This window comes from Mixophyes fleayi, chromosome 7, assembly GCF_038048845.1.
Source record: "Mixophyes fleayi isolate aMixFle1 chromosome 7, aMixFle1.hap1, whole genome shotgun sequence".
Taxonomy (NCBI): Eukaryota; Metazoa; Chordata; class Amphibia; order Anura; family Limnodynastidae; genus Mixophyes; species Mixophyes fleayi.
Genome location: NC_134408.1, coordinates 94,902,823 through 94,926,163, shown reverse-complemented (window position 1 = coordinate 94,926,163; position 23,341 = coordinate 94,902,823). Strand labels below are relative to the sequence as shown.

The window sequence follows — 23,341 nt, the reverse complement described above, 5'->3', positions numbered from 1 at the left end:
CTTCCTGTTCCGTGATCACCCAGCTACCAGAGTACCCTATTACCATCTACATTGCTCTGGTAAGCCTACCACCTGGTGATCCCTGGGTAAAGACTCCTAGTGCCCGTGACAATGTGCTAGGAACTGCCGTGTGTTTGAGTCATTGCTTTGTCGCTTAGCATCCACCCAGGTCACTGTAGTATTTGTATGAAAGTGTATGAAAATAATATTGTGACCCGTGTGATGGTAAAAATTAACTGCAAATGAGGATAATAATGTAGGGGACAAAAAAAAGCAAAATTATGTGATTTTATTAAAAAAAAATAGGGATTTTAGAAAAAAAATAGGGATCCAAAACCAAAACATGCAAGGGCGGTTTTGCCAAAACCAAAACACGAAGTTAATCCAGATCCAAAACCAAAACCAGAACACGGGAGTCAGTGAACATCTCTAGTCAAAATATATATATAGACTTGAGTTAAAATTTTCAATTTATTCCAGATCAGGGCCTGAAAAAGGTGTTATATATGTTCTTAGCTCCCACTCATCTTTCACGCCAGGCTAATACACGGTAGGTAAAAACTCGCCCTTAATTTAAAATCCAGCTTCCTTCAGCCCCCCCCCCCCCCCTTACCAATGTTTATGTTCCTGTGTTTTTAAAACTCAGATCGTTTTGACTTTTTAAAAGGTTCACAGCAATCTTTGTCACTCATTTTGTTTTCATTAAAATCAGAATTGTATAGCATGAGCAAGCGCTACTGAGGGTGAAGTGGGGAGTGGGCTGTCATGCCTGCACCTGTCACCATCCTTGTCTCTCCTATTCACCTATCCTCAAGAGCCTGCCCAAGGTTGAATCTTTGGGCCCGATTCATTAAGGAAAGTTAAGTAAAAAAATTGAGTAAGTAGTCCATACTTACCTACTTTCTCCTTGCTGGAGGGTGGGAGGGGGCGCGGCCAGGCCAATCGCGTCATTTTGGCCCCGCCCCCCACGATGGAAATGCCATTTTGATGCAGGGGTGGGGCCAAAATTACGCGAGTCACCGCGAATCGCGTCATTTTGGGGTGCGGTATGCGGGAGATTTGCCAGCTCTCCCGGGAGTCCGTGAGACTGACCCGAATTTCGGGAGTCTCCCGGACATTCTGGGAGAGTTGGCAAGTATGAAGTAGTCTCCTGGACAAAACCATGTTACAATGCAAGGAGTGCAAATTAGTTTTGTATTTTTGCACATAAGTTAAATACTGACTGTTTTTTCATGTAGCACACAAATACTTGATAGCTTATTTGTACACTGAATTTTAAAGTTGATATTTGTGTGATACATGAAAAAACAGTCAGTATTTAACTTATGTGCAAAATAGAAAACTAATTTGTACCTCTTGCATTGTAACATGGTTTTGTCCAGGAGACTGCTTACTCAATTTTTTTACTTAACTTTCTTTAATAAATCAGGCCTATTGCCTTCAGCCTATGCCATGGGAATATGTGAAGATTAAAACCTCACTACATTTTTCTTTCATGTTTATGCTTACTTTGGAGAAAAATGATTATCTTATATTGTAATATGAATTTCAGTTACGATTTTGCCCCCTCTAAAAGCCTTGCACCCTAGGTTGCAGCCTTCAAAAGACTCTGGTCCAGGTTAAGACAGGTCATGACATAAATGTAGGTATTTACTAACATTTCTTAGAGGTGCAAATCTGCACTAAATTATAACAACCTATCACTCTTTTTCTTTTATAGTCTAACCCACACTAGACAGATAAAAGCTAATTGCTGATATCAATAAATAACTCACATGGTGTGCTGTAGGTCTACTCTTCTTTGCTTTTGTGTCACATACATTTTACAATTGCATGCTTGTGTATTGTTGCACATGTTGTGGGTTATTATCAATACAACTTTACTCATTTATAGATTGGTCTTCATTACTTTGCATTTATCGCCGGGGAATTTTTGTTGTTTCTACTCTTCTTTACTGAATGATTATAAGGGTGACCGGTTTGAGTGATTGCTTGTGTAATTATTAACATCATAAGAGTTTTTTTGTGAGGAAATAGTGATTGAAATGTTATATGTAATGTTATCAATGGCATAACTAATGATGTAATTTGTCATGTGCTTTTGATAAATCCTTATGGGCCAATTTCCTGTGTTTTGACAGTGTTAACAGTTTTATTTGTGATGCATATCTCTCTGTAGGTGAAATGGTTATTATTTCCTTGTCAGAAGCCATAAAACAGTGTGTTTTTGGAATCTTAGGGAATGTGGGAAGGCAGCTTTAGTCATGGGGCTGTTTGCTGGAAGCTGGGGTGTCATGTGAGTCATATGAACAGTGTTCTGGCAAAGTAGAAGACCAGGGAAACTGAGAGATTGAGACGCATAGGGGGTGATGGGTGAAGTACTGTGTGTTAATGCTGTGTGCAGCTGGTGCTGTAGCTCCCAGAGAGAAGTCCCTGAGTGTCAGCAGGAACATGAAGTGTCCCCTAACTTGGAGGTATTTCAACCAAGCTGCATGTATTTGTGTATCATTATACTGTTGGTATATCAGCACTGATTGTGCTATTGTTACGTATACATGTATTAATGTATATGTATTTATGCATTGTTGGTATTTCACTTCATTTTTATGTGCATATATATATAAATAAATGTAGATTGTTCTGTAACCTAGCTGTGGTCATGCATGTACGTATGTATTGGTCATTTTAACTTGACTATCTTTTTGCATCAAAGTAGTTTTGGTGTGTGTGTGTGTGTGTCAGTGCTTCTGCATTTCAGCAAGGCTATAGTTATGTTCATTGATATATCAATGTCATATATACGAATCAAATGTATTTATCTATGGTTTTACTGATTTGGTTATAGTTAAATATATATTTGTGCCATTGACTTAGCATTGTGTATGCCAGATCCAAAGATCTGTCCATAAAGCAAAACAAAACCACTAATGTCTTATTAGACTAGAGAATCATGCATGGATTTGTGTAGTGGATTTTTCAGAAGCTTATTTTTGGAGAGTGGTCTGATCTCATTAACATTACAAAACACAGAGTTTTAGGATATCAGCAAAGCCATTTATTTTGCAATATATAGAGCACCTTTGACCAATGTTTTTTTATTTTCATTTTAACAAAGAAATTCTAGATTATGATTTTTATTTTATGCATTTTTTGTGTCAAGCAAAAATTAAAGTGAAACATGTACAGCCCACTTAAGTTGACAGCATTGTAATATTTGGATCTTCAATTTTTATAGTTCCATCTGTCCAGGCATATTTTGCATAAGTAAGTTCAGTTCAGCTCCTAAGGCCCTGTGACAATTCAGGAACAGCAGTAGCTCTTAGAGCAGTCTGTGGGCAAAGATGCCTGTCTATTGTATCTTGGTACTTGGTATATTCTCTTGTGGTAAAAATATATCCTGCTGTTCCTGCTTCCTCGCTCATCTCTCCCTCAGATTAGAATAATGGCATTTTGGGATGTAGCCCAAAGCCCTTAGCACAAGGTGGCCCAGGCTTTCACTTTTTAAACTCAGTTATGTAAGGATACGTTTGACAAGGTTATCCCTTTTCACTGCAATTCATTAAAAAAATACTTCACATAGCCAGTCTCTACAAATATATAGGAATGAAATGCTTGCCATCTACCTAGAAAAAGTTCTTGTGGTTTATTGCTATTATATGAAGTATGAGGCTTTCTCTGTATACTAATAAGTGATCTGGAGCAGATATAAAAAATGATTATCTGTTGATTATTCATTTCTGTGGGTTGTCATTCATGGAAAAAATGTGTGGAGTGAGGCCCTTTGACCGATTATATTTTTAATCCAACAACTGCTCCCACTCGCTGTGATGACTGATAATCGAGCCCTTGTATGAACTGTATCTCCTGTTAGCCATTTATAAGACATCCTCCTCCAAGTGATGATGTGACAGCTTAAAGCTACTCTCATTCAATCACCCTCCAGCAAGCATCTTTGAGGTTCTGACTGTAAAGAATGATAATCCGCTAGAGGGACTTATGTCTTCTTTAGAAGATTCTATAGTCCTTGATCAGGATGGGGGTGCAAAATCAACTAAAAGTACTTTTATTTCACAATGGTGTGTTTTAGGTGAGAATCATAAATTACAGATAGGCTGCAAAGATTGTGCCACATAATAGTGAAAAAACATACAAAAAAGATAAATTGATAATTAAAATATTTACTATGTAATTTGTATGTTCTGTACCATTAGCAGTGTATATCACAAATGTATCATCCTTTGTTTAAAAGCTGATGCCTTTCTCATTAGCTTACAGATTTCAATGAAGTTCCATGTCCTGTAAGGTCTGTTCCACCGCAGTGGTATCACACAGTGCAGGTGCGGAGAATACGATCACTAAGGGCCCGGAGTAACAGCGACCCACTACAAGGAAAGAATTTAGGTCAGGGACTACAGTGGGTGAGTGTAATCCTGTGGCACAATTTATTACAAAAGGAAATGCATACACTTAAAATCATAAAATGTGTTTCCATATAATTTTACATACAATGTTTCCTTTTCATTCCCTTTTGTTTTTCTTTATTAATTATCAAAAATGGCATATAGATTTTGTATATCTAGCTGATGCTAGCAATACCTAGCCTGGGACACCTCTTTTTTAAACTGAAACTGACCAGAGCAATCTTATTAGTGTATAGTAGGCTGTTAATCCCACAATCAGCGACTGATAACACCTAAACAGAATCTATTACGTGGGATGTTTTTCACCATTATATGCTGCCTTTCCCAGAACCACACTGTTTACTGGTACTCTGCTGCCTCCTAGACCTGATCCCAGTAGTGTATAGTGGTTGTCAGCCATGTATGAGATAGAGTCAGGGAAACTCATAGCTATGGAGGAAACTCGCAGCTATGGAGCCACACGTAGACAGAAGAACAGGCAGGACACAAATGAGAATAGTCAATTGGCAAGTTGGGTCAGAGGGCAGGAGAGGTACACAAGGTCAATAAACAGGCAGAGACTTCAAGGGCAGGCAGCAATCCAACAGCAAGGTCCAGTAAACATAGCTAAGGTCAAACACACTGACTTCAGCAGCAGGAGATATACCAATCTATATAGAACAAAGGTACAGGAACTAGCCTAGGTGAACCTACAAGGCAATAATAATATTATTATTATCGTTTATTTGTATGGCGCCACTAAGTGTCCACAGCGCCGTACATAGAGCATGGGAATAGGCAAAACAAAAAACATACACAGGACATGACCTACAGGGCAGTACAGTAAATTATCATCCCAGCAGAGCATAGGACCAAACAGCACATGGCATACTGAGCAATACAAATAGAGTGCAGTAGATTAACAGTCAACTAGTGCTAAGAAGGCAGAAGTGGAAGGCAGGATACTAAGAAGCAAAGAGTGGAATGGGGAGAGAACTAAAGCAAGCAAGGGATGGGATTGAAAAATGAAGCAAGCTTTACCTGTGGCCTAGAGTGTGGGCGCAATTGACAGGATTAAAGCCAGTGAGAAGGAATGACTAGGAAGAAGATAAGACTAAGAGCAGGGGCTTAAAGATGTGAAACTAGAGTAGGGGGGCTGAAAGTAAAGGTAACAAAAGGAGGAGAACATGAGGATAAGAGGGCCCTGCTTGAGTGAGTTTACAGTCTAGAAGGGAGGGGCAGATTAACAAGAGACACAAAGCAGGGAGTAAGGGTAAGGGATGTAGCGGTAAGGGGGATGAAAAAGAGCAGGTGGTGAGATGAATAGAGGAAGAAAGAGAAAGAGGTTGAGGAGATCTAAGACTTTTGAAGTGTTGAAGCGGGATCAAGAAGGGGTGGGTAGTGAAGGGAAAGGGGTGGGATAGACAGAGGAAGGATAGGCTTCCCTGAACAGGTGTGTTTTAAGGGAGCGTTTGAAGATGTGCAGGCTAGGAGATAGCCTGATAGAGAGAGGGAGATCATTCCAGAGAAGGGGGGCAGCATGGGAGAAGTCCTGTATGCGGGAATGAGACGAGGTAACCAGATAGGCGGACAAGCAGTGGTCATTAGGTGACCGAAGGGGGTAAGAGGGAGTATGAATATTTCCTACCATAATCAAAACAATTAAGATGGATCTGCTCAGGTACCAAAAACGAATTATCTCCTGGCTGGGTAGGATAGTAGCCCCGCCTGCTTTATCTCTTACAGACTCTCCCTGTGCAGGTGCCTAGGTCCACTGCAATCCAACTACATCACTCGTTCTCTCAAATCGTGTGGCAGCATAAACCCCACGCACTAGTTTTTCCACCCTGCGAAGGATGATGGTTAGCGGTGGCAGGGTTTTTCCTGACATCCATTTGTATTATATTAGTACCCACCTGAGCCAAGATGTGGCTTACAAAAACCCAGGGCCCTGATCTGGAATCCTCCTGCTGCCGCACACCGTCCTTGGGTCCAATATTGGGGGTATCAATGGGCAACAGGCCTCTCTTATTGAGATCTCACCCAGTTGCATTCTTCAGCTGTCAGATATGGTACTACTGCAAGATTCATTTTGAGACCACTTCGACCCATTCCCCTATGACACCTTTCTGGGACAATCCGTCCTTTACCCTGGGGCAATGCCTCCCTCGATTTAAGATATGACAGGAGAAGGGTATTAAGATGGTGATGGATGTTTTGGACATGGACCAGAAAAAGAGAAATTTGACTTCCCTACTATTAGCCCGTTCGCTTACCTCCAGGTAAGACACGTCAACTCCCTTCCTAATCGTGACATAACGAGACCCCTTACTCCCCTGGTCTTTATGTGTACAATCTCCTTTGCAAAGATAAATTATCTCTATTTTATTCAATCTTCTCACCTCCTCCAAGCAACCTGACACCCCTATTTACGAACTCCAGTGGGAGGCTGACCTGGGCGGACCGCCAGATGTGGATACTTGGGCAACAATCAGATAAGACTTCCATCTCATGCTTTGTCAAGGAAAACGCCTACAAAATATATTACCGCTGGTACCTGTTTCCTACCTGGTTGAAAAAATGTACAGGTCCACTTCCGACTTGTGTTGGAGGGGCTGTGGGGAATATGGGTCCTTAATCCACATTTTGTGGTCTTGCCCTGGTATAGCTCCCTTCTGGGACAAGTACTCAGAGAGACTGTTTGTTCAGATTCCCAATGTTTGCGAAACATTGGAAAAAATCCACCCCCCCCCTACCCCCTCCTAGACAGCAGCTTCTCAATAAATTGTGGTATTTAGCATCCATGGAAAACATTTCAACATATCTCAATAAGAAAGCTACTAAATTCTCCCAAATTTGAGGCGACTGGTACACTTACAACGGTCCCTCTGGCCCCAACCCACCACATGACATAAATCAGAATACATATGCTCTCTTCTTGTGAACAGCGCTGTCTAGGTTGAATGCTGCATAATGCTCCACTTGACTACCCTCCGGCCGCCGGGAGTACCAGGTTCGGTCTTAACCCCACCCCCATTTTTTTTCTTGATCCCTTATTTCTCACTACCGTATACAGAGTCACATTTTCTCACATCTTTTTAAGGTATTTCACTGGCACACTGTTCCGTAATTCTTATACATATTTATATTGTGCAATAGTCCGCTTTACAATTTATGATGTCATTTATCTATGCCCTCTTGGGACAATGTCAAATATCTGTTTATTGTGTTGCAAAATATTTACAAATAAAAGTTTAAAAAAAAAACAGTTCTGCCAATATAATGCATATAAATGCAAACCAGTTTTCTTAAAATAAAACAGCAATAAAATAAAAAACAGTCATGGCATACTGATGTACTTTTAGTATAATTCTGCTGCCTGGGGAAGACTAGCAGGTTTGGGCCATTCTTCAGTGGAAAGACTAAATTCCAAACGAAGTTATTTTGCTGAGGTTTAGATTGCGAATCCTAATTGTGACTCCAAGTTTGAATCATGCCTTACTCGTTACTTGTACTTCATGTTGGTACTATTTTGAAGACTTAATAAAAACAAATTGAACAAGAAAGACTGAATTCCATGAATTTACAATTTCTAACATAATATCAGCACTTTTCAAATCATTTTCTTTTGTTTACCCACCCAAAGATGTATTGGTATGCTTATCTGTTTTTTTGACTTTTTATAGTATTGAATTTTTTAAATAGTATAACTCTTGTTCTGGAACATAACAGAGATATGATAATAAGTCCACTAAACAGGGTATGATTTTCCAGTCAGATGCATAGGACACATTAATATGTTTTATGGATTCCTTGTGGAGATTATCTCTATAAGGCTGGTATCTATCAGTGACACATGTCTGGTGACTTCATCCACTGGTTACAAATTTGTACAGATGTACCGCCAAACATGGATTGTAAAAAGTATTGTTTTGATGTATTTTTTCCTATCAGAATTATGACTGCCGCTGGAAGGACCACAACAATTATCCTTTGTAGCCAAAGGAATTTCCCAATCTTCCCAATGGATAATAATTACCTCACTTACACTTATGCATTTCTAGTCACCAGACAACCAGTGTACCTTTAATTGTACAGAAGTAACTCAAATAATAAAGACAGGTCCACTGTCCCCACAGTCTTATGATTAAGACATAAATTGGGCTAAACCTAAATGTAGTTAGGAGCAAAAATAGAAGCGTATAAATTAATAAGGGGGCAGTACTAAAGTGTTTGGTGTTTGGATTTTGAAACGACTCTTTTCACCATGCTCAAAATTGAAAAACCTAGATGCAGATTAGTTTTCCAGGGGTATCTCCAAATACCATAAAGTGAACTTGTACCTTGAAATGTGCTAGAAAGACAAATTGGGCATATAAAGAACCATTGCAGGTCCACACTTTTTTGGGCGTTCATAAATGAACCTTGCAGTTTTGACTCCTATATTATATATAATATAATTTATTCAGAATGGTTGCTCATGCAATTTGAGCTAGCCCATGTATGTTTATAAATAGGTTCTTAGTGGCTAGACTGTGTGGATGGTGTTATTTTTTTTTTTTAAATTAAATGATCTGATTTGTTATTTGATGCAGGATTTCTGTGCATAACATTGCTTTTTCTTTTAGGTTGTACATTAGTATTAAGTAATCACATGACTGTGAGAGTCACATGTATGATCATCCCACCCCATCCCACATGCAAAGTTCTCCCATTAAACCTTAAACCTCTGCTACATACTGAGGAAAGCACACCTAATGACCCAGGTAATTGCAGTGTGACCCTAACACATTGGAAACCAACATTGTAAACCTTGCACCATTATGCCTACATATACACATTTTCCCTTTACTATCTCAAATCTCTACCTTAGTTCCCAGAGAAAAGCTGCATTTTTTTATAAGTATGCCACATGACTAGAAGAAGGCCTAATCATGCCACATCAGTATCAGTACCTGTACTTGCCTTTCTGTATTAAGGGTGACAGAACAGTGTGTAGACACTTCCTACTATTGAAAAGTCTGTAGATCTGTTTGCTATACAACTCCCCTGTCTCTATAATACATTTTACTGTTCTATATTTCAAAGCATCTATAGAGGGATTGGTGGATGATGAGGTAACATTATTTATTTGATTGGAAAACCTTTTTGAACACATAACACAAAATAGCTTGGCTTGCACCCAGAGCTAGTGTAATATTTCATACGCACATATACCATAATACTGTCTTAAACAGCATTATTTAGTACATTAATGTCAATATACTATAAGCATCATTGCATTCACTAAAATAGAAGAATTCAGAAATAAATAAAGCACTTAAACAAAACACTCACTTTTGCCCTAGACAATGCAGATCCGGGCAGCATAAATAGTTTTTGTCAATCCAAACTTCAACCATGGCACATCAAAAAGACTCACTACCTAAAAGTATTTCCGCACTGCTGAATGCCACTGGAAAAAGTAAAGCTCCTAGGCCGACTTCCTCCACTTTAAATTCCTTCTTTCATCCTAGTATAATGCCCTTTTACTTGCCAAGCAGACATAATTCACGTATAATACTTAGTCTCTAACCCCATTGCCTCTTTGCCCCCTTAAACACGTGTCTCTGCCCACCTGTACCTCCTACCTCACAGCCCATGATTCAACATTTGCTCACGCCATATTCTAATCTACCCTCAGTTCATTCACTCAAGTAAATGTACCTATCTCATAATTTAACCCTACAAACTGTCTCCTTCACCCTATTCCCTCTCTTTCCTCTCCCCCACTTCAGGCCCACCTCTAGCTAACCTCTTCAACCTGTCTATCTCAACTGGCACATTTCCATCCTCTTTTAAATTATTTAGATCATCTCACCAATACTAAACAAACAATCTCTCAACCCAGCCTCTCTCTCCATCCACAGCCCTATTTTCTCCTCCCACTTTGCCTCCAATCTATTAAAGAGACTCACGTACAATCACCTATCTTACTCACTCGCTTCACTCAGGCTTCTGTCCCCAACATTCCACTGAGGGTGCACTCACAAAAGTGATCAATGATCTATTTACAGCAAAGTCCAAGGATTACTTCTCCAATCTCATCTTGTTGAACCGCTTTGCTGTTTTTGACATTCTTGATCACCCTCTTCTCCCGCATACCCTTCACTCCATTGGCCTTCGTGGTACAGTTCTTTCCTGGTTCACTTCCAACCTTTCAAACCCATCATTTATTTTCTCTACCTCTTGCACATTGTCCCATCCACTCTCTCTTTCTGTTGGGCTCCCTCAGGGTTCTCTTCTTGTCCCTCTACTTTTCTCAGTGTACACCTCTTCTGTTGGAAAACTAATTCGCTCATTCAACCTCCAGTACCAACCCAATACTGATAATACCCTTCTTTACTATCTTGTGTAACCAACTGTCTTGCTGCTATCTCTGTCCCAATGCTGCCTAAAGCTCAACATGTCAAAAACAGATCTTATCATCTTCCCTCCTTCCAGTGTCCCTAGAAATCTCCCTCACTGTCAATAAAACCACAATTTCCTCAGCTTTATAAGACTGCTGCCTTGGTGTCATACTTGACTCTGCCCTCTGCTTTATTCCTCACTTCCAGTTCCTATGCCAGTCTTGTTACCTCCACCTTAACACTCTTATCAGCTCTCTCATTTCTCACCTTGACTACTGCAATCTCTTCCTTTCTGGCATTCCCTCACCCATCTATCCCTGCTACAATCCATCCTAAACACTGCAGCAAGACTGATCCTTCTTCTCTTAGTGCAATACATCTGCTGCACCACTTTGCTAATCCCTACACAGGTTTCCTGTCTCCTCCAGAACCAAGTTCAAATTACTCACCCTTACAAAGCCCTCAACAACATTATACCTTACATACATGTCAAATCTCATTTCAAAATACCCACCCACTTAGATCTATCTCTGACCTGCACCACACCTCATCTCTGGTAACCACATCTAACTCCCACCTACAAGATTTGTACATACCGCTTATGGAATTCCCAACCACGTCCAATCAGACTCTCCCACAGCCTTCAAATCTTTAAATGTTTTCTGAAAAAACATCTCTATATTAGAGTCTACCACACTCCCACATATACTACCCACACTAAAGGACTCTCACAACTGTCCCAATCTCCACTGTGAACCACATTCATTCCCCTTGTATCAGTTGTGCTTTTTTCCAATTAGAATGTAAGCTCTTACTCTTTGTTTTTATATCTGCATATATTGTTTACCATGTACGTCCCTGTTTTATGTATGTCCTGTTTTCCCCTCTATCCATACAGAACACTGTGGTGCCTTACAAATCAATGATGATGAGGATAATGATGGTAGTAATAATGATAATAATAATCTCCCAGGAATGCGCAGATTTAATTAAAAGAAACATTGATATGGGTTCATAATAATTTACAAATAAGAATACAAAGGAGAAACACTTGCAGATACACAGCAATACATTCATACCTTTATGGGCACAATGTTTTGTACATAGAAGTAATATACATTTCCAGGGACAGACTTATTTGCATGCATAAACACAACTATAAACATACACTCATGCAAACATTTGGAAGTACATGGTTACAAACAAACACAGAACAGGTCACAATACATTTTTTTTTTTAAAGTAAATTTGTATTGTTTTTCCCAAGTTAATAGATAAATAACAGACAATATATTGTGGTCTTTTGACATTATTACACAATAACAAAAGAAATATTAAATGACAATAGAGTTGAGTTGTTATAAACAGTCAGAGATATTAACAACACTATAACTTGTGTATTGAGGAAGACAAACAAAGGGTGGGAAAGGATATACTACAATATGTCAGCTATTTCGATAAAGGTAAGTATGCAGTGAATATTCATAACTGTGATATTTTTACATGAACAGGTGTTGTCACAATACATTTTTGCTCGTTCAATAACAAATTCACACAGAGTAATAGCCAGTTGCTGTTTAATTTTTAATTTGCTGTGATTTTTTTTTTATGTTTTATTCAGTAAATAGTGATTTAATATATTGTTATCACATTGTAAGGATATAACAAGATAGAATTGGAGTGTAACAACCTCATCTTCTCAGAGTACCGGTACATCTCTGTAACATGGGCTATATGCAGCTTGTCATTTATATCTCATTTTATTACTTTTCAAATTATTAATTGCACATTTTAATTCTTTCTCATGTTGCCATTGCAGCCGAAGAAGGGTCTGCCATTTGGCAATGCATCTTCCTACTTAAACCTTGAAAAACTGGGCGAAGGTTCCTATGCAACAGTGTATAAAGGAATAAGTAGGTAAGTGCTAGTTTTGCATAGGGCTTAAATGTGCCCAAGTTTTACCAGAAAAGTCCTTGTTTTTTGACACAAAAAATATTTCAAGTTCAAATGCTTATCAATTTTGTGCAGTTTTAATTAAACCTGTGGTCCAAGCAGCCAGTTTACTTAAAGAAAAAAAAAGGTCAGAGAAAGGAGGGACATTAATAGTCAGGGTTATTAAAGTAATTGTATCGTTTTCAAATAAGCATTGCCCAAGCGATTGTATTGTGTTTCTAACGCACAAAGTGATTCATTTTAGCAGATGTAACAAGTTAACAATTCAATACATGATTGTAATATAATACAGTACAGTACAGCCAATACCAAAAGATAAATACATACCGCTGCAATCGCTGCGCTTCCACGGGTCCCAGTGCACAGTATATCTGTTTAGATAACTGTGGTCAGAGTAGACTGAACACTACATGAGAGCTACTGCTTATATGCAAACAGAGATACAGTGAAACAATGCAGGTGATATAGCTTGCTTCTATTGGTCCAGGCCTCAGGAGGGTCCAGTGGGTTACAAATCATAGGCTGATTCAATCTAAGGAATCCAAAGGTGGGGGTCTCTCCAGGGGATGAGCTCTGTTCTTCCCGCCAAACTGCTCTGTTCTTCCTGCCAAACTCCAATTACAATCAGTCCATTAGCATTTGACAGTTAATATCATATTAGTTTATTCCCTAACATCAATAACTAGAGTATGCAATGTGCGATCTCTTCGCTGAATGCACCGAACAGCTGCTGATGTAAAGGGGATTAATATGATATTAGACATGACACCTTTCCTATAAGCTGAACCTTAAATATCACTGAAGTGTACATATAATCATATTATATAAACTAATAATAAACCAAATACTATCTGCTCATAAATTACAGTGTAACGGACTAGCATGAATATGAATTATATAAATAACTAAATGTTGTAATGCGAGTGTGTACGTGCGTATTTTACCGTGCGATCGCACTACGCGCTGTGTTAGGTGGCGTACGGATCTGTGTTACGTGGCGTACGAATCGCAATCGCACGGCAAAACAATATTAACCAATATACTTTCTTTCATCCAATTATACGACTGCAACAGGCTGCAGTGCAAAAACTGCTCCTTACACGGACAATGGATTACAAGGCAGTGGAGGAAGGTGATAAATCGTCCTTCACAATATTTGCTGCACAAATGGACACACTTGTCACGATATCAGGTCACTACCAGGCTGTTGGCCCACACCATCTGCCTGCTTCGTTCTTGATACTTTGGCTTCTGTCTCTGCGGACATGACAGTGGTCCTGCTTCACTGTCACCATGGTTTTGCCAGGCACATAGATTCACAAGACCTGCAAGTAATGAGGATGCAGGAAGAAGATTGTCCTTCCTCGCAGTCCTTAACCTCTGCTTCTCTATCAGTCCAAGAGCCATACCCTTCACTAGATCTGACATCCAGCTTCCACAATCTTTCTTTTAGTCTCCATGCATTGCTGTATATGGTAGCTCTGGCTCCCACACTGGTACAATCCACCACAAGCAGGACCAGTGCAGGCATGGAGGTACAGAAATAATTAGTTGTATAAGGAGCACATGTCACCTGTCCATCAAGCTAGGACTGTGGGAGGAGTGTAAAGTATTTAAGCCTAAGTTGTTCATTATGCAGTGTGAACAAAGCCGAATAAGTTGGAGACTTCATGGTGGAGCTGCTTCGGGTCACCCAGGGAATAACAAGGCAATATAACGCAAAGGCACTTCCTGCTCATGGGACTCCACATGGTCCAAAAGGGTGTAAAATGCATAGTGGTTTATTCTCTGAAGCAGGACACATGCTGTACTAGCATCAGAATACAAAGTTATTGTGGAGAAGTGCCAGTATGTCTTACCTTCCCACTACGCCCACTGGTCATATACAAGGATAAGCGTGATATATGGATATACTGGAGGTAGCAAAGACAGTTCTGATTGTGATAATAGGGGTCTTACCAGCAGCAGTAATATAGTATTGAGCAAGGTATATATTGGACGCAAGCTGGGATATATGTATTGGGATAAATGATGATGATGATAAGGAATCTATACTAGATTGTTATATTGTTTATAAGAAATCTACGATTATGATATTAAGATATCTCTGCATTATACTGAATTAACACTACTAAAATGGGCATTATAATGGAATCTGGGATACTCACACACACGTACGTACGTACGTACGTACGTACGTACGTACGTACATATATACATACATGAAGAAGGTACTTATACACTGTGACAAAGGGAGTCACAGTCACAGTCCTCTAAGAGAAAAGTTAGGTATTCAGATGACAGCCTGCAGGGCAAGACATCAGACAGGGTTACATATTTGTATAGCACTGCACCCAGCTTAAAGGTATACAAGTGAAGGACATGTGTGACAAAATAATAGTATAGAGTGTGATTTAACTATTTTGAAGTGGTTCAGAGGTATCTTTTTCCACAGCTGACAGCAGCTGACAGGGTGTGTCTGCAGTGTGACTAGTCAAGCAGAGCACCTGAAAAGAACACTTCTATAAAGACCAGTTGGGATGTCACCTGTCCATCAAGCTAGGACTGTGGGAGGAGTGTGATGTATTTAAAAATAAAAGAAAATCTGATAGGGTGCGCCAAGTGGGGGATCCCAAACACTAAAAAAAAAGTATGAGATGGCGGACCTTGTGAAAATGTGTATTATTTTATTTAAACAATAAAAACAATAATTATTTATAAACCGTGTAAACATCAGCCACAAAAATATGCACACTTGCTTTCTACAGGTGCTTGTAATAAATAGATGTAGCACAACAATATAACAAAAAAGAAAAAACACGTTGATGATGATATAATATAAGAGAAAATATTCATATGGAAAACACTTGGAATACAGATAAAATTTGCCTCCTTATGGAAAAAAACACTGTCTGGCCAGTACACTATGATTTATACAACTAGATAACAGTCAATCAAATATCTCAGTTATAGGCTAACGCGTTTGGTCAGCGCTAAGGCCAACTATTTCAGAGAAAAAAGTTTTGAAAAAGTTGACCTTAGAGCTGACTAAACGCATTAGCTTACATGCTCTTATGAACTTGGAAACGTACTTGGATATAACAGATATTGGATTGACTGTTATCTACATTGTTGTTATCTTTTCCAAACTGACATAACATCTGATCCTTCATATATATGAGGATCAGCACACTAGATTGAGATCAGTCGTGCATTCGGCGTTGGAAGCAGCTCAGCCGTGCACCCGGCGTTGTGAAGTTTGACACTTGGCTATACTGTTTGCAGGGGATTGGTTCTCCAACAGTTTGGACGTCTCCTTATGTATTGTGCTCATCCTGGAGCATGAGACACACAGTGTCCAATTCATCGTTGCATAAACAGAACCATCTACACTTGAGAAAGTCACAATATGTGACGAAACGCTTTGGACCACTCCTAAAACCACATCACTTCCGGAACTCTCTGCATGCGTTCCTCTTGTTGGAACGCTCGCCGCAGCATCTCATACATCATTTATTCAAAATTTGTACCCATATAGGAAATATCCGGACACAAATATCTGGTAACCCCATGTGTTAGGACTTTTAACTTTTCTTTAAGGATTTTAAATATATTTATTTTGATGGCTGAATTTTTTTTTACATGCAAACATTTGTTTATATTGTCAATAAAATGTTTTTTATTTAAGTCACTTGCCTTAGCCCATTACTGCGGCAGCAACACATTGTTATTTTACTTATACCTGTTTTATTTATTATTTATTCGCACACACATACATGGAACATCTTTATAATGCACAGTGGTCCTGACAGATTTCAAGTTATTCTGCTACTATTTTGGGAATCTTTGAGACAGCAACCATGGAGAACAAGTCCAGACGACAACACACTCTCTTTCGGTTTAGTACTGTACACGATTATTCTACCTTTGACTCAGTGTTGGATTATACTGGTGCTTTGGAACTTGACATTCAACTTCAGCTATTATCATTGGTCATTGAACATACAAGCCACTATGCTACATTCTATAAGTTTTGTTTATGCAATTATTGTTTGAATATCAGCAAACATTTGTAGTAAATTGATTAAGTTAGCTAGACATGCATTTTTGCTCTCGAAAATATTTTGATGTGACTGCACATTTAAACCCTTGATGTTTATTAAATAATTAGCGCTGGATCTTGCGTCTATGTGTAAGTTGTGGTGTGTGCATCATCGGAAGGGTTCTTGTGTCACAACACATTAATGTAGAAATTAGTAAAGGAAGTTAATGTACCTACACACACACAGATATTTTATCATATTTGTTGAACTTTTATATGTTCATTGTGAAAGATTATGTTTTTGAAGATATTTTGTAACATTATTGTATAAGTAAAGATACTATTTCATACACTATATATCTGTATTGCGATTGAGTTCTATGCTGCCTTTAATCAGTACAATGTTATAGAAGAGTTGTAAAAAGCATGTGGTTATTTAAAAAGACTATCCAGGAACAGTGTACGTAGAAAGCATGTGCTTTAATGCGGCCACCCTCAACCTTTAATATATTCATGCAGGGTAAACCGGAGTGGGATATCTGAATGGGAGGGGGTCCCTTGGGCAAGACACCTTTTATATAATCCTGCGTGTGAAATAGTATATCAGCCTTGATAAAGCAACAAGCGAGATGTGTGCTAGCATTTATACCTACTCTTAGTTACCGACCACCCCATAAGGTATAAGAGGGTAAGTCAAAAATTATCCACACTATGGCTGTAGAATTTATTTTAATCAATGTTCAGAAAAGACAAACACATTATTTTTCGATATAATCTCCCTGCTTTTCAATACACTTTGTCCATCTGTCAACAAGCTTTCGTATTCCCTTATTAAAAAATGTTTTAGGGTGAGCTGCGAGCTATGAATGCACGGCTGTCTTCACCTCTTCATCAGACGGGAATCTCCATCTTCTCAGGACTTCTTGCAGGTGATAATCCAATGGAGCAAGATCAGGACTATAGAGATGATGCTTTAACACCTCAAAACAAAGTTTTTGGAGAGTGTGGACAGTATGAGCAGTGGTGTGCAGACCTGCATTGTTATGCAATAACACAACACCACTGGAGAGCAGTCCTCTGCGTTTTGTTTGTTTGACTTCAGCTCTTCAGTGAGCATCTCACTGTAATGAGCACTCTTGATTGTTGAACCTTTATCCTGATAATGTTCCAATAATGGCCCTTGAAAAAACAGTCAATTTTCCAGTTGATGGTTGACTTTTGAACTTTTTCTTAGTTGGCGATTGAGGATGTTTCTATTCCATACTCTGCCGTTTACTCTCAGGCTCGTAGTGATAATTTCATATCTCTTCGCCAGTAATGATTCTTTTTAATAAACTTTCATCTTCCTTACAGTATCGGTTCAAATTTTGTTTGCCGATGTCCAAACGCTTCTGTTTGTGCTCTTCTGTGAGTTTCAGCATCTATCTCACACAAACTTTTCGAAACCCAAGTCTGTCATGGATTATTGCATAGGCAGAGCCATGGCTGATTTGCAAATGATTTTCAAAATAATCTACTGTCACTTGTCTATCCAACAGAATCAGTTCATGTGCATGCTCAATGTTATCATTAATCGTGGACGTGGACAGGCGTCCGGCCCCTTCTTCATGGCTGACACTTGTGGGACCTTCTTTGAACTTCTCTATCCATTCATACACACTTCTTTGAGACAAAACACTTTCTCCATACTGTGCACAAAGTCTTCAATAAATATCGGCACCAGACACACCCTCAGACCACGAAAAACAAATCACTGCACGCTGCTCTTCTTTCAAATCACAAGTGGGGCAGCTATTTTTTCTTGAACTGCAGTCGCAAATGAACTTACGTAACACGTTTAAACCTGCACATCATTGATGGGGAGACAGCGTCCTGGTATGGAAAGCATTGCTAAGACAGTGCGGCCAACAGAAGTTTTAATATAACTAGAGTGCGGATAATTTTTAACTCACCCTCGTATTTATATCTCTTTGCCTGTGTGAATGAAGTGGACAAAAGAGCCTAGACAAGTGTGCGTGTGTTTGAACAACTACTGTCTGGTTATGCTACAAGCTGCCCGAAATAATGTTAATGAAAGCTGGCAATCCGTGTTATAATTTCTGGAATTGGGATCCCTGTTAATATATCATGCAGGCTTTATAAACGGAATATATTGATAATGTGACAAATTGTTACTTGTAATGTTCTAAACAAAACAAATACAAGTCATAACATCGGTTTGTAGGATACACCACATGGTTGGTAGGCAGATCATTTATTTCCCATTCTCAGTATGTTTCCTCAGAGCGCACACCATCATTATCAACATAGTAAGTAAAGAGGAAAGCTTGATTTAGCTATGTGATATAACTTCAAACACAGGTAAATAAAACAGTTTAATTAACTAAAGATAAATCACTGTACTGCAGGCTTAAACTTATGAGCCACAATGAGAATATGAAATAGTGTGTTTAAATAATATCTCAATTACTTGGATTAATTTGCATATGATTGAAACATGAACAGTCAGTGCAATAGATAGGATAATTAAATGTGTGTAAAGGTACTGGACCATCCAAAAGATACATTATATGCATATCTATCACTATAGAGGTTTTGGTATCATCAGAAAATATTATAATAAAATATATCTCAGTGTTGGCAACAGAGATTAGTAGATTTTTTTATTGTGTATCGACTCTTATTAAGGTGTATGGATCCTTACTAATGTATCTTTCTAGAAAAAGGACTTGTAGTATAAATTCCGAATTATAGTAATACAAACAATTATAAAGTACAAGGGAGCTGAAGAGCTTCCTTGTTAAACTATTATAATAGGATCCTAATGAAAACCAAAATTGTATTTCTACACCTTTGTCTTCATTCTTTTCACATACCTGTATTTTATTTTGCTGCTTTTTAATTTTACTGAATGTTGCAGGATGAGCAATTAAGATGTTTTAATACATACCAATAAAGTCATGAATATTTATAAATAAAGACAAGGTTTTGTGCACCCTATAAAGCTAACTGATTTTCTTGTGTTTGGATTTAAAAGAATATTGGGGGTAGTCTCATACTTGGCAACATAATTTTACTACTGACTATATCTTATGTGGTTTTGACTTCCATGCACTTTGTTAAGTGTCATCTCATGTGATTGCCCTTGGTCTTTACAATTGCATTTTCTGAAACTGTATTCAATAAAAAGTTATTGTATAAAAAAAAAAAATATTGGGTAGCACCTCTAGAATTTATAGTTATTAGACAATACTGGTTTATGGAATAAGAGAAATACCTAACCGTTGCGGCAGGTTTTTTGTATATTGAGAGGGGGTCCCACTAGGTTTAACCTTTATTTGAACATGCTAGTACCTCCCTCTCCCTGAACATAAAGGGTAAAAAATAATCTGACAATAATCCATTATGTGTGCAAAAACGAGGAAGACATAGGCCAACCTTAAGAATTCTACAGCCCACGGTTCTAGTTGTTCTGTAATGATGTAGGGTGCTGTCAGGCTTCGTAGAGCGCTGTGTACTAAAGATGCTCAGAAACAACTAACTGGTATTAGTGCCACTGAACCAGGAGGTGCGGAGTCTAACGTACCCCTGGTGTTCACAAGGGACCCCCATAAGGAGGTTTGGGCTTAGCTGCACAGGGAACGCAGGTCGCGGTCCTCCTAGACAGTTACCAGAGTAGTGACTGAGAGTGGTCAGAACGGTCCGGGTCAAAAACCAAACGAGCAGGCGGTACCGAAGGGAGATCCACAAAGAAGTAAGACCGGCCAAGGTCCCAAGGATAGGACTAATACCGGAATCCAGAAGAATGGGCGACAAGCCGAGGTCACAACAGAGGCAAACAGGCACAATCCAGAAGTCAGGGGACACCGGGTCAGAACCAAAACAGAGGCAGGAACATACAATAATGCTGGAGAACAGGAGACCTGATATTCTGGCACCCTAATGGTGCCAGAGTAGGGTTTAAATAGAGGCAGCCAAGCTGAGATAGGAGGATGAGAGGGGCGGTCAGACACACTGACTGACAAAACAAGGAAGTGTCCCGTTGCCTAGCAACAGGACATGGCAGTGCACATGCGCCTAGTGGCACGAGGACGGCCAGGGATGCTGCGGGCCTGTTGCTCAGCAGCAGGACGCCCCTGGCCCTAACTATCAGGCGGCCATCTTCACTTTACAGAGGAACAGCGGTGACGGTGTCTGACAGTACCCCCTCCCCTTCTCCCCCCCTAGAAAAGGATTGGTTTTATCCATGAACTCAGCAAGGAGACGAGGAGCATGGAGGTCAACTTCATCTACCCAAGATCTTTCCTCTGGGCCGTAGCCCTTCCAATGTACAAGAAACTGGGTCTTGCCACAAAGAGAGCGAACCTCCAAGACTCTTTCCACCTCACATTCATCTCCCAAGAAAAGTCTTGATGGGGTTAGCGGGTAGGGGTTACCGGTTCTTTGAAGAATTTGTTGAGGACCAGAGGTTTTAGCAATGAGATGTGGAAGGAGTTATGGATCTTGAGGGTAGATGGTAAGGTTGTAAGAGATGGGATTAATAACGTGAGAAATGGAAAAGTGACCAATAAAGCGTGGAGCTAATTTCATTGAGGGGACATGCAGTCTGAGGTTGTGAGTGAATAATCATACACGATCTACAACTTTCAGAACAGGAAGGTTCCATGAGGCTAGGACATCCTTAATCTGGTCAGAAAGTCCTTGGCAGAAGATGGCAACCAAAGCCTCATTGTTCCATTTTAGCTCAAAAGCTAATGTCTGTAATTGGACGGCATACTGCCCAGCTGAGAGCGACGCCTGCCGGAGAGCAAGAAGACTTTAGGCGGCAGATGAAACACGACCAGGCTCATCAAAAACTCAAAGAAAATTTTTAACGAAAACTGAAGAATTACGGAGAGAAGCATCATCACGTTCCCATAGAGGGGAGGTCCTGGAAAGAGTATGTTCCGTAAGAAGAGAAATGATGTAAGCCACTTTAGCTCTCTGAAGAAAAATTCTCTGAGGCGAGTTCAAACTATATAGAGCATTGGTTTACAAAGCATCAGCAACCCTTGGGATTGCCATCATATTTCTCAGGAGCGGGTATGCGCAAATTCCTGGAGGAGGTGGAACTGGTGCTGGCAGGAGGTGTGGCAGTAGGTGCTGGTTGTGAAGGATTCATGGATCCCTGAAGAGAATCTAATTGAGATACTACTCCTTGGATACACTGGAGTAGTTGTGCCTAATTAGTTTCCTGTTGTTCCACACGTTGAGCCAGGTGGAGAAGGAGGTCACGAGCAGAGAGTTCCCCAGTACCATCTGACATGGTCAGAGTATACTGTCAGGCTTCGTAGAGTGCTGTGGACTAATGATGCTCATAAACCACCAACTGGTATTAGCGCCACTGAACCAGGCGGTGTGGAGTCTAACGTACCCCTGGTGTACACCAGGAACCCCCGCAAGGAGGTTTGGGCTTAGCTGCACAGGGTATGCAGGTTGACAAGCAGGGGTAATAACAGAGGCAACCAGGCACAATTCAGAAGAGAAGTCAAGGGATGCCGGGTCAGAGCCAAAACAGAAGCAAGAACATACAATAATGCTGGAGAACAGGAGACCTGATACACTGGAACTCTAATGGTGCCAGAGCAGGGTTTAAATAGAGGCAACCAATCTGTGATAGGAGGATGAGAGGGGTCGGTCAGACACACTGACCGCCGAAACAAGGAAGCGTCCCATTGCCTAGCAAGAGGACGTGTCGGTGCGCATGCGCATTACAGAGGAACAGCGGAGACAGCGCCTGACAGGTGCATCTTCTTGTTTTGGACTTGAATACAGTCATTCCCTTGAAGGGAAGGTCAGTGCTAATTGCTGTTTGTTGGTACTAAGTAGTCATGTTACAGCATATTTTTTGTGATGGAAGGACTGTCTTCCAGGATGAACATGCCCCATCCACATAGCACGTATAGTCGCCCAATGGATTATTATTATTATTATTATTATTATAAATAATAATAATAATCTTTATTTGATAAGCATGACTTTTCACTGTCTTCTCAGTGATCAGATCTGATCCCAATCAACTATATATAGGACATTCCTTAATGACAACTGAGCATCCAGCACCATCATCATCAGCTATTTATATAGCGCCACTAATTCTACTTCTACTTATCTTGCCCCATTGGAGCTTGCAATCTAAATTCTCTAACATACACACACAAAGACCAAGAGACACTACGGTCAATTTAATAGCAGCCAATTAACCTACTAGTATGTTTCTGGAATGAGGGAGGAAACCAGAGCACCCGGAGGAAACCCACACAAACACTGGGAGAACATACAAACTCCACATAGAAAAGGTCATGGTCAGAAATCAAAATCATGACCCTAGTGCTGTGAGGCGCTAACCACTAAGCCACTATGCTGCCCACCATCAAACAAGTTGTAAGGTTTATTTTTTGAAGATTGATGCTCTGTGCCCTCTGCACCATTCCAGACATTGGTAGAGTCCATGATTCAGTGCATGCATGCCGTACTTGCCCAACTTGGTGGCCCAGGGATTTATTTAATGATTTTAT

General features: G+C 39.7%; 1 protein-coding gene across 2 annotated transcripts in view; it reads left to right on the top strand.

Moving 5' to 3' along the window:
- The window catches only part of CDK15 (cyclin dependent kinase 15), a 225,588-nt gene that overhangs the window by 24,756 nt on the left and 177,491 nt on the right, over positions 1 to 23,341 (top strand). The window contains exons 1-3 of one of the 2 annotated variants that reach the window (XM_075180144.1): positions 2,319 to 2,474; positions 4,269 to 4,418; positions 12,609 to 12,706. In XM_075180144.1, the coding sequence (XP_075036245.1) occupies positions 2,370 to 2,474; positions 4,269 to 4,418; positions 12,609 to 12,706 (353 nt within the window). In that variant the 5' untranslated portion in view covers positions 2,319 to 2,369. Of the gene's footprint in view, positions 1 to 2,318; positions 2,475 to 4,268; positions 4,419 to 12,608; positions 12,707 to 23,341 lie in introns of those variants that run through there. The other variant, XM_075180145.1, reaches the window with a different exon arrangement.